Below are 13,187 nucleotides of genomic sequence, written 5' to 3'. Positions count from 1 at the left end.
GTACGGTGCCTACAACAAGTCATGGGACACAAGAAGGTGGCACGAGTCAGAGGGGGTAACCTCAGGAGCCGGTGCCCAAAAGTATGATACCATCATGATATGTGATATTGTGTATTTGCCATAACACATATCTGTACAATAAAATCCTACGGCCTTTTATTGCCGACACTTGACACAAGTTGTGAGCCTATCATTACGGGAGAGGGTTTGGGGTTCGGCCAATACTAATGCATGCATATGGGTTCAGCAGTTACTAGCTGTGCTTGGTTCCTCCCTGAGTGGTTGGTTTCGCTCAAGAGTGTGTATCCCAACTCCCCTCCCCATGACCCTCAAAGGCGTATGTGTTCACCTGGCTCATCTGTACTCACTGTCCAAGAATGGGCACGCAGCAGTGACTGTCGCCCTCATGGGGCAGGCGTGTGTGCTCACCTGGCTCCTCTGTACTCACTGTCCAAGAGTGGGCACGCAGCAGTGACTGTCACCATCATGGGGCAGGCGTGTGTGCTCACCCACCTGCCTCACGGTCATCCTCATGGGGCAGGCGTGTGTGCTCACCTGGCTCCTTTTTATTCACTATCCAACAGTGGGCACTAGGAGTGCAACGGAACCTACATTTTGGGGGCGTGGGGGCTAACTGGTGATGTGATGGCTACTTCAGAAATTGGGCGCGGCAAACTTGGAGGCTCCCCCCTCTGTTCCACTCCAAGGATTGCCTGTCGGGGAGCACATATATCCCCATTTCGCCACCGTCCCTCTCCTACCAACCACCACACACCGCCACCTCCCACCCTCAATCTGCCAGAATCTGTTCCTCGGCCCATCATTACACATAAGCGTGCACACACAATTACACATATTCTCACTCATTTAAACATCCCATTAACCATACACTCACTCATTTACATGCGCACCCAGCCCCCATACATCATGCACTCATTCACACATACATTACATACACACTCCTTACACACATGCATCCATACACAATAAACTAGCATGCAACATCCTTAACACTGCTACTTTCAAAAAAGGCCTCGCTCGTCTCTGTGCATAACAAAAAGCAAGTGCACGCATCCGCCCCCTCCCCTCAGATGTGAAAGAGCACATAACGTGCTTGTATGTTTGCTTGCATCCGCTGGGAGGGAGCTGATGCGTGCATTTCCTTTGTGCCAGGCAGTGCAGTGATGGAAACCTTTCCTGAAACTAGCAGCTTTCAAGTTTTGCTGCATTTGTCCAAGAATACAGTAACACTTTAAAGCCGCCGGTTTTAGGAAAGGCTTCTCTCCCCTCTCCGAGTAACAAAAAGCCCCGCCTCGCAGCTCAAATTCGAGGGGCCTGGTGGGGGTGGGGGCTGAAGCCCAGCCAGCTCAATGGCGGTGACGGTCCTCGCAAGGAGCAGCCCCCCTGCATCGCTGCAGCAGGGGCACCACCAAGGGGTGGCCAAGGGGGGGGGGCACCTCCACCCTTATAAAAATGCTAATCCCCCCCCCCCTGTTTGTTATGTGTGTTTGTTTTGGTGTGCCACCCCAAGATTTCCAGTGTGGCCACCCCTATGTAAACATTCTGAGGGCGCCACTGCCCTGCAGCCACTGGCCAGTGTGTTTGTTGGGCAAGAGCGAATGGGCCAGGCAGCATATCACTTGGCAAGCAATCCAAAACGATCGGAGTTAAGTTAATCTGGCTGTAAGGGGCCCATACAAACGTTCAAAGGCCCGGAAAGACCCCTGTATGGAAAATGTAAACCTAGAATTTGTGGAACACTCTTGTGTGAGAGGCCCAGGACACACGTGTCCTCACTTGTCCCTGTTTCTTACACCCCCCACATATAAATTGCACCTGGGGATGTAGGTGGTCAAGTTAATCATTGTGCGTGTTTGTGCACATGGGCATGTGTGCAAACATAGTTTGCAGGTGGACAAATGCTGATCAAATCGACACAGGAAAAGTGTGTGGTCTAATACCTGATGACAACTTTAAATTAAGGAGAATCGGATTCTAATCATGGCTTCTACGCATGACCGCATTGTGTGATACTGAGCAAAATGTTTCCCCTCCATGTGTCTCAAGTACGTTGTTAGCACTTATAAAAAGCATGCATACATCTATTTAGCATTAGAGCTATTCTTCCTTCACAGCATTATGCTGTGCTGACTGTGTCGGAAGCGGCCTCTCACAACGCAGTGCAGCGCAGCACTGTACACGCTGAGCCCGATACGAGGTGCGGCTTGACACGATTTCCTTACTCGAGTACGCACGTTCCCTCACGCCGCTGGGTCCTTTCCTCTAACGGAACGAAGAGCGGCGGTAGAGCGAAGGAGAGCGAAGGAGGTGCGGAGGTGCGGCTGGTTCTACATGGGGGCTCCCGAAGCCCGTGGCAGCAGACAAGTGACTGCATGAGGAGTCACTGTGTGGTCCTCGGTCCCCCCACGCCTACGGGAGCCGCTGTATAGGTGAAAGAGGCGGAGAGGCAAAAGGACGGGGACGGTGACCACGTATCCTGCGAGGGGAGTCCCGGAGCGGATTAAGAAGGTGAGGTACCGTGCTCTCTCCTGCCGACTTCCATACATATGGAACATGGATCATGGTGATACAGCATTTTGAGGGCTTTGCTGTGATCATTGGAGGTGAGTGGTGAGCTGTGAGGCATATCCCTGGGCTACACCTTACGCTCTCCGCATCTGATCCTCATATATCCAGCATTGAGGTTCATTGGGCGCCATGCTTGCGTTTGTCAGCACAGTAAAACCAGAGTGCTAACTGTGTTAATATAACAATCTGGTGCAGAGTATTTGCGCCCCATTAACCTCTAGCCGAGCGCAAACTCCCACCTACCTTGATCAGTGGGGCTTTTGTGGGAGTTTTGTTGGGCTCCCATATCCATACCTTGATACCATTTTTTGGTAATTTGAGTACTGGGGCCAGTGTTGCCCTAAATACGCAATCGGGCCTCAAGACCATACGCTCAGGAGACTGCGGGCCTAGGCCTTTGATCCTGGGCGTGTTGTGCTATTGGGAGTGCTGAGTATTCTCTCTGGCCCCAGGTGAGAGGGACTGTCTGGATAACGGAGGCCAATCCATCCCCATTTTTTCGGGGGCGAAGGGGTTGATAATCTTTCTCCGGCAGTCACCATACCTTGTCGCAATATTGTCCCTTGTGATATCTAAGTGCGGAGGGCGCTAATTTGAGAAAACCCGTATGCCTCCGAAGAAGAGATCTACACAGTCAAAGTATAATCTTAGAGGAGCCAAGGGAATGGAGACTGCTAAGAGTCCCTCGAACAATCCTACTGTGCGGGCAAAACCCAGAAAGAAAGCTAAGAACGAAATACCCGCAGACCAGGGAAGGATCACTGAGTTTTTTCCACAAAACCCACTTCCTGAAACGAATTCTACCACGATTGAGGAAGCCTTGGTTCTCGTGCCCACTAATGAAGGATCCCTATGTGCCTCTAATTACGATGATATTGACAACAATTCACTATTGGAACTATGTCTTAATATTCAAAGGAAAATGACTCCTGCCCCAGGATCGATACCTACCAACATGGACCGCGCCAATGCTAACAAGCAGAGGAATACTCCATTAGTATCTCCCACTCCAGTGGAATGCATGGGCAGACTATCAGCATCCCCAAATTTGGCGATGGCTTCTATGGAAGATAGCCCCATAGCTGAAACTGAATGCCTGGCTGATACCTATCCGGGAGCGACTGAGATTGCTGAGATCCAGTCCTCAGTGGCATCACTGCAATTCGCCCTTAAGGTTTTACTGAAAATGACGGGGAGAATTCTGGATAATTCAAATGCCCTAACCTTTGAGATGGCCACGAGAGAGAAAGTAAAGGGTACTGCTGAAGTTGATCAATCAGCAGAGTCCAATCTATCGGAAGCCATAAAACTGGCGGACATAAGTGAAGAATATCATTCTGAAGAGCTACAAAGCCCGGGGATGGTGACAGACAAAGAAAACGAAGAACCATTCTTCTCGCGTAAGCAACGCAGAATGGCCAGAAGAGCAACGGGGATTAAAAGAGCTAAAGAAATGGCCATCTCCAAGTCTGTCAAGGATTCCGCCGGACATCTCTCAAAGAAAGCCAAAAAACGGGCAGCCAGAGCAAAGAAAAGGAAGAACTGTGGTGAGGGCTGCTTGACTAGTTGGCTAATTTCTGATAGAGAAAAAATGACTGAGCCCAAGGAGGCAGAGGATATATGTGAGGAGGAGAATCCGAGGGAAGAGCCGGAGATGGTGGACAAGGACAATATCGGGCGTCCATTAGAGTTATCAGCAACACCTATCATAACTCGTCCCACTGAATCTACACCTACCATGGAAGGAAATCGTATATGTCTTATAAAGAATTTGTATCTAAGTGAAAACTCAAAATGGCTCTCTCGCTCAGAACTGTTAACTAGACTGAGCTATGTGCCACAACTGAGGGTCCTTAAGTCAGATGATTTCCAATTCGTGGAACCACTAAAAGGCCCTAATCCTCAGGTCTCAGCATTGCATTGCAAGTTCCTATCTACCGCGACATTGTTAAGGAACTACAAGACCGAACTGAAAGCGGTTGATGTGGAGGTTGACGCTGATCTCAATGAACCAGATCTAAGACAACTGCCCGCTAAGATAGATCTGACAGCTGAATCCAACCCCCGCCCTAATTTCACTGAAGGGAAAAAAGTGGACATCTCAAACATACAACAAGCATTAAAATGGATTGCAGATTCACTACCTGAAGTGCTGCTAAAGCAATGAGATATGTCTATTCTGTCATGGAATTGTAGGGGTTTTGCTCACTTGTTGTCAGCTGAGGGCTCTATTAAAATCTTAGATAAACATAGCTGTTTTTGCCTTCAAGAAACTTGGGCCACGGAGCCATTGATTCTGGATGGCTTTGTCATCTATCAAAGGGCAGCCAATAAAGGTACAAAGGGAAGACCCTATGGTGGACTTATCATAGGGGTAGCTAACAGGTTTTGTTCTAAATTAGTGAAAACTGACTGTCCCAGTAATTTGATGGCAGTTGAGATCGACTATAATAACCAGACAGGAATGGATCACTTGCTACTAGTTAGTCTATATAATCCCCCGGGTGCTCTAATAAGTGAACGATCCAGGGAACACTGGGGTAATAGTGGTTGGAGACTTCAACTGCCATATGAGTGGTAACATAGGGAAGTCCTATAACCCTAAGTTAAAAATTAAAAACTATTTGCAACACACCAAAAAAAATGATCCCGAAGGCCAAGGATGGAAACATTTGTTTGATCTATGGGACATTGAAATGCTTAATGGTAAAACTGTGAGCGACTCTCCAGGTAATTATACCTGGTCCAATGGCATCTCAAGAAGTACCATAGACTATATTTTTGTTTCCCCTAGTCTGTATGAGATAGTGGAGGATATGCAAATAACCCCTAACAAGTGGAGTGATCATGCTACACTCATATGAAAATTGAACATTGGGACAAAAGCCCATCCTAGTATCAACCTGGGTAACATCGTGCCAAATAAAGCCGGTACTAGGATCAGCTGGTCAGATAAAAATGTCGCTCTTGCGGTGGCAGCTACGGGTAACATTGATCTAAACTTACTATCGAACTTCCAGGAGATGTCGAGCGACGCCATTGAAAACTGGATCTGTTCCTTTGCTAAGAAACATGCGGTCTGTCGTACGGGGTCTATGATTAGCTGTGGTATGGAAAAGCCACCATTTGACATAGCTATAAGAAACCTGAAGAGAGAGCGTAGAGCGGAACTCCGGCTGGCCAAGAGACAAGCCTATCCTTTAGCCATATATTTTACTAAGGTCAGGAGTGTAAAAAACAAATATAGAGCTATGATCAAGGCTAAACGGAAATTAGACAAAATCACGGCCTGGCAAAGATTGGTAAACACGATCTGTACAGGTAAAACGCGTAATATCTGGGCTCTGCTGGGTGATGCGCGAGGTACTGTACAAGACAAACTAGCTAACCCTATTAAAGCTGAAACATGGATAGCCTTCCTTGAAAATAGGAATTCCAAGGCAGACACAGAGGATCCCCATACACTGATTAATAGGCCGTTAAACCCTCCATTTAATGTGACATATCAAAGGGTGTTGAACACAATCTCAGACTTAAAATCCTCCCGAGCCCCGGGCCCTAATGGCCTAGCAAATATTGTGATGAAGGCGCATCCTGAATTCTGGGCATCCCTGTTAGCTATAATGTTCAATAAGATCTTAAAAGAAGGGAGAATACCCCGATCCTGGCAAACAGCGGTGCTCATACCAGTCTTCAAAAAGGGTGATCGAGCGGATCCTAGCAATTATAGACTGCTCTCAATGCTGGATGTCACAGGCAAAATATTTGCCTCTCTCCTCTTAAAGGAGCTGCAGCACTGGGTAGAGCAATCTGACATACTCTGCAAATTCCAGAGTGGCTTTAGGCAGGGGTATTCTACGGCCCACAACATTATGGTTCTGGATCTTTTAAGAACACGAGCCAGATCAGGAGGGCAACCTCCACTGTATGCCCTCTATATAGACTTTTCAGCGGCATTTGACTCCATTCCCAGAGAGGCTCTCTGGCGGAAGTTAAAAGAAATGGGTTGCCCGGAGGGCCTGACCTATTATCTCAGATTACTCCATCAGAACACATCTGCTAAAGTAAAATTAGATCAGGAAGGACACACTACACGAAGCGTGCTACAAAATAGGGGAGTCAAACAAGGTTGTGTCACGGCCCCGCTGATCTACAATATGTACGTATATGACATCCCGGAGGCCATTAGGGCTGCGACAAATTGTCCACCGAAAATAGGAGACTCCATCTGCCCTGTTCTGGCCTACGCGGATGACCTGGTCATACTAGACCACACTGTTAGTGGGCTTCGAAGGTCGGCCACCGCTCTGTGGGAATACGCCGAGAGGAATGGCCTCAAAATTAATCTGGAAAAAACAAAGGCAATGAGATTTACCAACAAGAATACCACTCGTGTACAGCTCAGAGTTGGCCCAGATACCATTGCCTATTCTCCTCATTACCGCTACTTAGGTATAGAATTTGAGAGTATTGGCGACTATGAACTCTGCAAGCAGTCACGCATTGTAAAGGCATCCCAACTGACTGCACTGTTCTATAGATTCACACTAAATCAGGGGGGATTCACTATATGGGGCACGAGACAACTGTACATGCAGGTATTATCCCCCATGATCACCTATGGTCTTGAAGCCCTCCTCAACTCTGACCTGAAATGGCTACAGGTGATTGAGGGGAAATTTTGGCGCGCTATTCTGGGCCTACCACCGGGAATCCCTATGGCAATATTAAGACTCGAATTGGGGCTGACCTCATTGAAAGCGATTGTACTAAAAAAGCGAGCCCTACTCTATTTGAGAATGAGGGACGAGACTAAAAATGGGCTACTTAAGGCAGCTTACCTAGAGATCTCGAAGGATAAATCCCCGTGCCCTTTGAAGGAGCAAATGTCTAAATTCCTGACGACCATTGGGTGGCAAACAAGAGAGGGCAATGTAACTTTAGACATGCAAAGGGCTCTGGTTAAACGCATAGAGCTCTGGGACTGGCTGGAGAATTACGCTCATCTCCAGAAGCTGAAAAGCTATCAGTTTGTCCAGTATAGGTTGTATAACTATAAAAATCTGCAGAACTATCTCAATTTATGCCCGGATAGGAGACTTAGACGATTCATATTACTTCTAAGGCTAGAACAACTACCTACTTTAATGATAACAGGCAGAAGAGACATGATCCCCCCAGAATTACGGATTTGTCGGTTATGCAAAGGAGTGAATCAGCTAGAAACGGCCAGACATGTACTGACTGAATGTCACAAAATGTTAAGTACCATAAAGCTTGGCTTGGGTCAGCTGGTGCATAACCAAGGTTACATTAAAGAGGAGTTATTTTGGCATCACTGTATCAACTCCAACAGTATAAGACTCATGATGGCGCTGTACAACGTTTGGCTGAAGGTGGAAACAAGACTTAATATAACCATTTAGGCGGATATAAAGAGGAGTTGATGTATAGCCATCGCTGAAACCCACGAGGGGCTGTTGGCTAACACAGGCCCCTATTTATACAGGAACTGTAACAACACTGAAATTAGATTGATATTCCATCTGAAATTTTTTATGGAGAACATACGGTAGGATGTGGTTAGATCTGGTCCATGAACTATTGTAAATGTGAACTTAAAATGAAGCTGTTTTCTATGGTTTTTAGGAAATGTATATTTAGAGAATTTAATGTATTGCCTTTCATGTTAATATCTTATGTAATGTTTGTTAACTATTGATGGTTTTTTCATCATAATTTTGTTCCCATTTAGGTAACATTTTAATGTGTAAAGTTTCATTGTAAACTAAGTCACAATAAATTAAATTAATTAGATAAATAAACGGACGTTTCACCGTCACTGCAACTGAAATCCCCTGCCAAAGTGAGGCCACTGCGTCATGGTTCCATGTATTCGTTCTGGTGAAGCTCTTTCTTCCTGTAGCACTGGCCATGGTCAGAGCTCAAACCCCCTTTAAAAATATTCCCAACCAGCAAATGCAGATGCTTCCCCGGGCGAAGATTCTACAGTAATGTACCTCTATTGCAAGGCTGGCGTCACCTGGCAACCCAGAGCCACTGTGGGGGCCTGAGCACCTCGCTATAATTAGGCATGCACAGGAGGGGTCCTGCACGCGCCTCCACGGTAGACTCCACATGGATTCCAGTAGTCACCATCTGATCATGGGGGCCCCACCAATCATTTTGTAAACTTTGCATTGGGATTGCCACCTTTGCTTGAAGCAAACACCGGACTTCAGGCCGTGCCCATTTTGCGTGAGCCCCTCCATGGACACGCCCCTTCTAAACATTTTAAAACTGTAGCATAATAGCAAGGGAGAAAGAAATCATGCCTGCAGCTATTCTTTTAGTGTACTAATATTCTTTTTTTTTAAAATAGCAATCTGCACTATTAAAATAAATAATTATGTAAGGCGGAAAATACATTTTATTCAATTATATACCACACATTTTCTAACCTAGAAAAGTTGAAAAGCTGAGCTGGTTCTGACAAAATTGATCCAGTGACTGGCAAGCGGTTAAGAGTATAACGAGGTGTGCATTAACCCACTTGACCATTTTGCCAGATCATTTAATTTGTGAAAGTGTTATTAATGTTAAAAGCTGCTGTAAAAACATTCCTATAATAATTGAAAGCCAGTGAATCTTGGAATAACTCAGTGGGTTAAGAACCTGCTACAGAGCTCTAGCGGCAGGTTTCCCATGAATCACTGCGGCGGGCACATTAACGCACCAAGCCAACGTTCCAAAAGAACCTCCCGGGGAGTAAAGGTGAGAGTGCCTCTTTAACCACTGTATAAAGTGCACACCAATTACAGAATGTTCTGTTGCACTTTTTAAGTAACTTTGCCATTATTGCCCAACCAAATACATTTTATATGAGCATGAACGTTTAAAACCTAGCCTAGGCACATCCAGCATTAAGATGGTTCTTCCCAACCACTACCAAACCTTTGGATGCAGAAACCAGTCATAACATCCAGCCAGAAAATATTCTCTACAAGAATCAGATTCGTTTTGACAGATGAGCTAAGAGGCTGGATCGGGTTTATTGACTTGCAACTGACTTCTCCCGGTTCCGCCTAGCCTTTCACAGATACTGGCCTGTTATTAAATCTTACCATGTTATGTTTGTTGATGCACTTGACAAGCATATCATACAACACTATTATAGATATCTTGCTCCCTTAGCAATTTTGCAATCATTTAAAATACTGTGAAATCAGTAGTTTTACAAAAACACCCTCAAAATCAGCCATGTTTGAAAAAACAGACAAAGAAGGCAGTTTTTGCAAAAATACCAATTTTTAACATAATTAACCAATCTGCATTTTTTAAATTAAAAACTAGTCACTGTGTGCGGGAGCATTGGGCCATATGGGGAGCAGTGAGCCAGCCGGGGAGCAGTGGGCCAGAAAGCACAGAGAGCAGTGGGGTAGATAGGGAGAGGTGGGCCCAAGAGGGAATGGTGGGCCAGAGAGGTGGAGAGGTGGGCCAGAAAGCAGAGAGTGAGCGGTGAGTCAGAGGCGGAGCCGTGGGCCAGAAAGTAGAGAGGGGGAGTGGTCAGCCAGAATGCAGGAAGGGTGGGCCAGCGGGGGAGCGGTGGGCCAGAAAGAGAGGGAGCAGTGGGGTAGATAGGGAGAGGTGGCCCCAAGAGGGAATGGTGGGCCAGAGAGGTGGAGAGGTGGGCCAGAAAGCAGAGAGTGAGCGGTGAGTCAGAGGCGGAGCCGTGGGCAGAAAGCAGAGAGGGGGAGTTGTCGGCCAGAATGCAGGAAGGGTGGGCCAGCGGGGGAGCGGTGGGCCAGAAAGCACAGAGAGCAGTGGGGTAGATAGGGAGAGGTGGGCCCAAGAGGGAATGGTGGGCCAGAGAGGTGGAGAGGTGGGCCAGAAAGCAGAGAGTGAGCGGTGAGTCAGAGGCGGAGCCGTGGGCAGAAAGCAGAGAGGGGGAGTTGTCGGCCAGAATGCAGGAAGGGTGGGCCAGCGGGGGAGCGGTGGGCCAGAAAGCACAGAGAGCAGTGGGGTAGATAGGGAGAGGTGGGCCAGAGAGGTGGAGAGGTGGGCCAGAAAGCAGAGAGTGAGCGGTGAGTCAGAGGCAGAGCCGTGGGCAGAAAGCAGAGAGGGGGAGTTGTCGGCCAGAATGCAGGAAGGGTGGGCCAGCGGGGGAGCAGTGGGCCGGAAGGAAGGAGCAAGCTGCAGATTGGGGGGAAGGATGGGGTAAGAACGTGGTAGACTGGGAGAAAAGTTGCAAGATTAAGGAGTGACAAAGAATAAAGGATTGTAGACTGCAGGAGTAACTGGGTATGTCAGGTGTGAGTTGAGAGCACGATTAAGAAGAGTATAGCAGGGACTAGGGAGTACGATTTGTGGCTTGGCCGTGTGACAGAGCAAGTGCGTATGAACATGATTGGCAGAGTGAGTGGTTTGGAAGTGTATGTTACGATGGAGAATTAGTAAGTGTCAGAGGTGTTGGTGGGGGGAGTGCGTCAGTGCAAGGGGATTGAAGAATATGGAGAGGAAAAATGTGCACCATTACAAATGAGAACGATCAATAAAGATATTAATATAAAATAGGCTCATACAATAAACCATAGAAGTAGAGCAAAACAAACAATGTTCAGTCAAGCCAGGGACATCTGGGACTCTATTAACTACGTACAAAAAAAGCAAATAATGCCAATCTGGCTCCTTTGCAGCCTCACACACACTACCCCTTTTGCAATCTAGTTCTCTAGTGCCCTTCATCAATACAAAATGTAAAGCAAAAAGACTACATCAAATACATATTTGTGCCACTAAATTTGCTTTTTAATGTCGTAAAAGTTTCGATTTCATGCAGAAAACTCTTTGCGGGTCTGAAAGAAGGAGGCAGGTTTGGGTGACCTATTCACACGTGAGACTGCAACATTGTAATGTGTCTGAAGTCTGATGTGGGTTGGTCTTATTATTAATAAACATTGCTTGTGGTTTTTTTTCATTATTTTAAACAGGCATCCACTATCCTGTTCTGCATAGGTGTACATTAAATGTTTAGTTTTGCAAAAACGTACTTTTTTTGCTTTCAAACAAGCAGCCAATTTTGTAAAGGTGTTTAAATATGTAGTTTACCTTTTTTTCACAAATACACCAATTAGCTAGTGAGACCAGTTGCTTGGACTTTGCTGTAAAATGCATATGGGCCATTAGAGTGAACAGCCCTAACATTAGTTCTTTGCTTGAAGAGTTGGAATGTTGCACCTGAAGGGGTCACAGAAGGTGAATAGGTCATGTCCCTCATCCATTCATTGCTGTCTGCTGGGCAGCTCATATCAGACAATGCAGCGGTACTTCACAGCTCCCTGGAACACAGCAGGAAGCCCACAGGCCCAACACCCCTGGCTCCTGAGTCTTGAAAATCGCCTGCCATCCCATGGGAGCTATATACATCTATATGTATTACGAGTAAACCACACAACCGGACAGAGCTCTGGAAATACAGTGAGTCCGGTCTAAATCCGCATGGGCGGCACCTCTACTTGGCACCCTTAGGAAGTCCCTCGGGCCACGAGAGATTGCCCACCCTACCCCCACCTCGCATCTCAGGTTACATGATTACGCCACGCAACTGGCGCGCTTACCTGTAGGTCAGGTTATAGTGGGACCATTTCAGATTTCTGGGGAACACGTTATATTCCCCCACATCAGGGACCCCACATCGGGGCTGCTTCATCAACTCTAGCGTCTCTTCGTCGAGTTTGCCCGTCACCTCCAAGTCAAAGAAAGCCTGCATCTCTCGGAGTTTGGCGGCCAGGGGGTTGCCCCGTCTCTTCGTCATGATGCCCGCATGCTGGTCAGAGCCAACGTAGAGGGTTCTCAGGTAACTCTAGGGAATAAGACAAAGGGGAAAAGACTTTAGCTTCAGCTTCCCTACGTTTCCTTGCGGCTGCACGGAGCATTCTCAAACAGGAAGTACCTCTGCCAGGCGCAGGTCTTTATCTGTCACATGAAGGTCCTCCTCGTGCGGCACAGGGAGCGGCCATGCAAGGGCCAGGCTCAGGAGGAAGGCGGCGCAGGAAAGCGTGGAGGGCACCATGGTCGAGTCTTGAGCCCCGGGAACCTCTGGCATAGCAGGCTGCTGCACAGAGGCACTTTTATACAGCAGGTCTGTGAGTCACCTGGGGGCAGACATGCCACACAGCTTCCTTGTGTAGTCACTGCCCGGTAAACATGCTTATACTGCCGTTTATTTTACTCCCCCGGATGGGCTGTGGTTTGTGGCGCGGGCAAGAAAGGTGAATGCAGCCAAGCCATCTGTGGCCCGAGGAATGAGGGAGAAACCCAGGGTTTAGGTAAACACGTCCTCAGCACATTTCCAGGGACACCGGCAGAGAGCCACACGCGGCTGCAGGAGGCGAGCAGAACAGTCAGCTCTTTCTGCTGCGTTGCTCTGCGTCCTTAAGACAATATTCCTTCCAGTACACGTGTGGGCGTTAGTCCAAATAAATCACGCATCTGTTTGATGTAATGATGTTTGTTTCTTAAGAGATCTGCGGGGGGGGGGGGAGTGGGGCTGCATGGGGGGGAGGGGGTAGCCTTTCATTCTCACCCCATTTTGGGGG

At 47.5% G+C, this 13,187-nt stretch overlaps 1 protein-coding gene across 1 annotated transcript in view; it reads right to left on the bottom strand.

The window, feature by feature from the left end:
• LOC138527747 (collagenase 3-like) overlaps positions 1-12,839 on the bottom strand; it is a 59,644-nt gene extending 46,805 nt beyond the window's left edge. The window contains exons 1-2 of the mRNA XM_069639033.1: positions 12,542-12,839; positions 12,207-12,451 (exon numbers count right to left, since the gene is read on the bottom strand). Of these exons, the coding sequence (XP_069495134.1) occupies positions 12,207-12,451; positions 12,542-12,694 (398 nt within the window). The 5' untranslated portion in view covers positions 12,695-12,839. The remainder of the gene's footprint in view (positions 1-12,206; positions 12,452-12,541) is intronic.
• Between the last annotated feature and the right edge of the window lie 348 nt (positions 12,840-13,187).

The sequence above is a fragment of the Ambystoma mexicanum genome, chromosome 7q (genome assembly GCF_040938575.1).
Source record: "Ambystoma mexicanum isolate Mex_15411 chromosome 7q, UKY_AmexF1_1, whole genome shotgun sequence".
Classification (NCBI taxonomy): Eukaryota; Metazoa; Chordata; class Amphibia; order Caudata; family Ambystomatidae; genus Ambystoma; species Ambystoma mexicanum.
The sequence above is the reverse complement of the archived record's forward strand: the minus strand, read 5'-3'. Positions and strand labels throughout refer to the sequence as shown.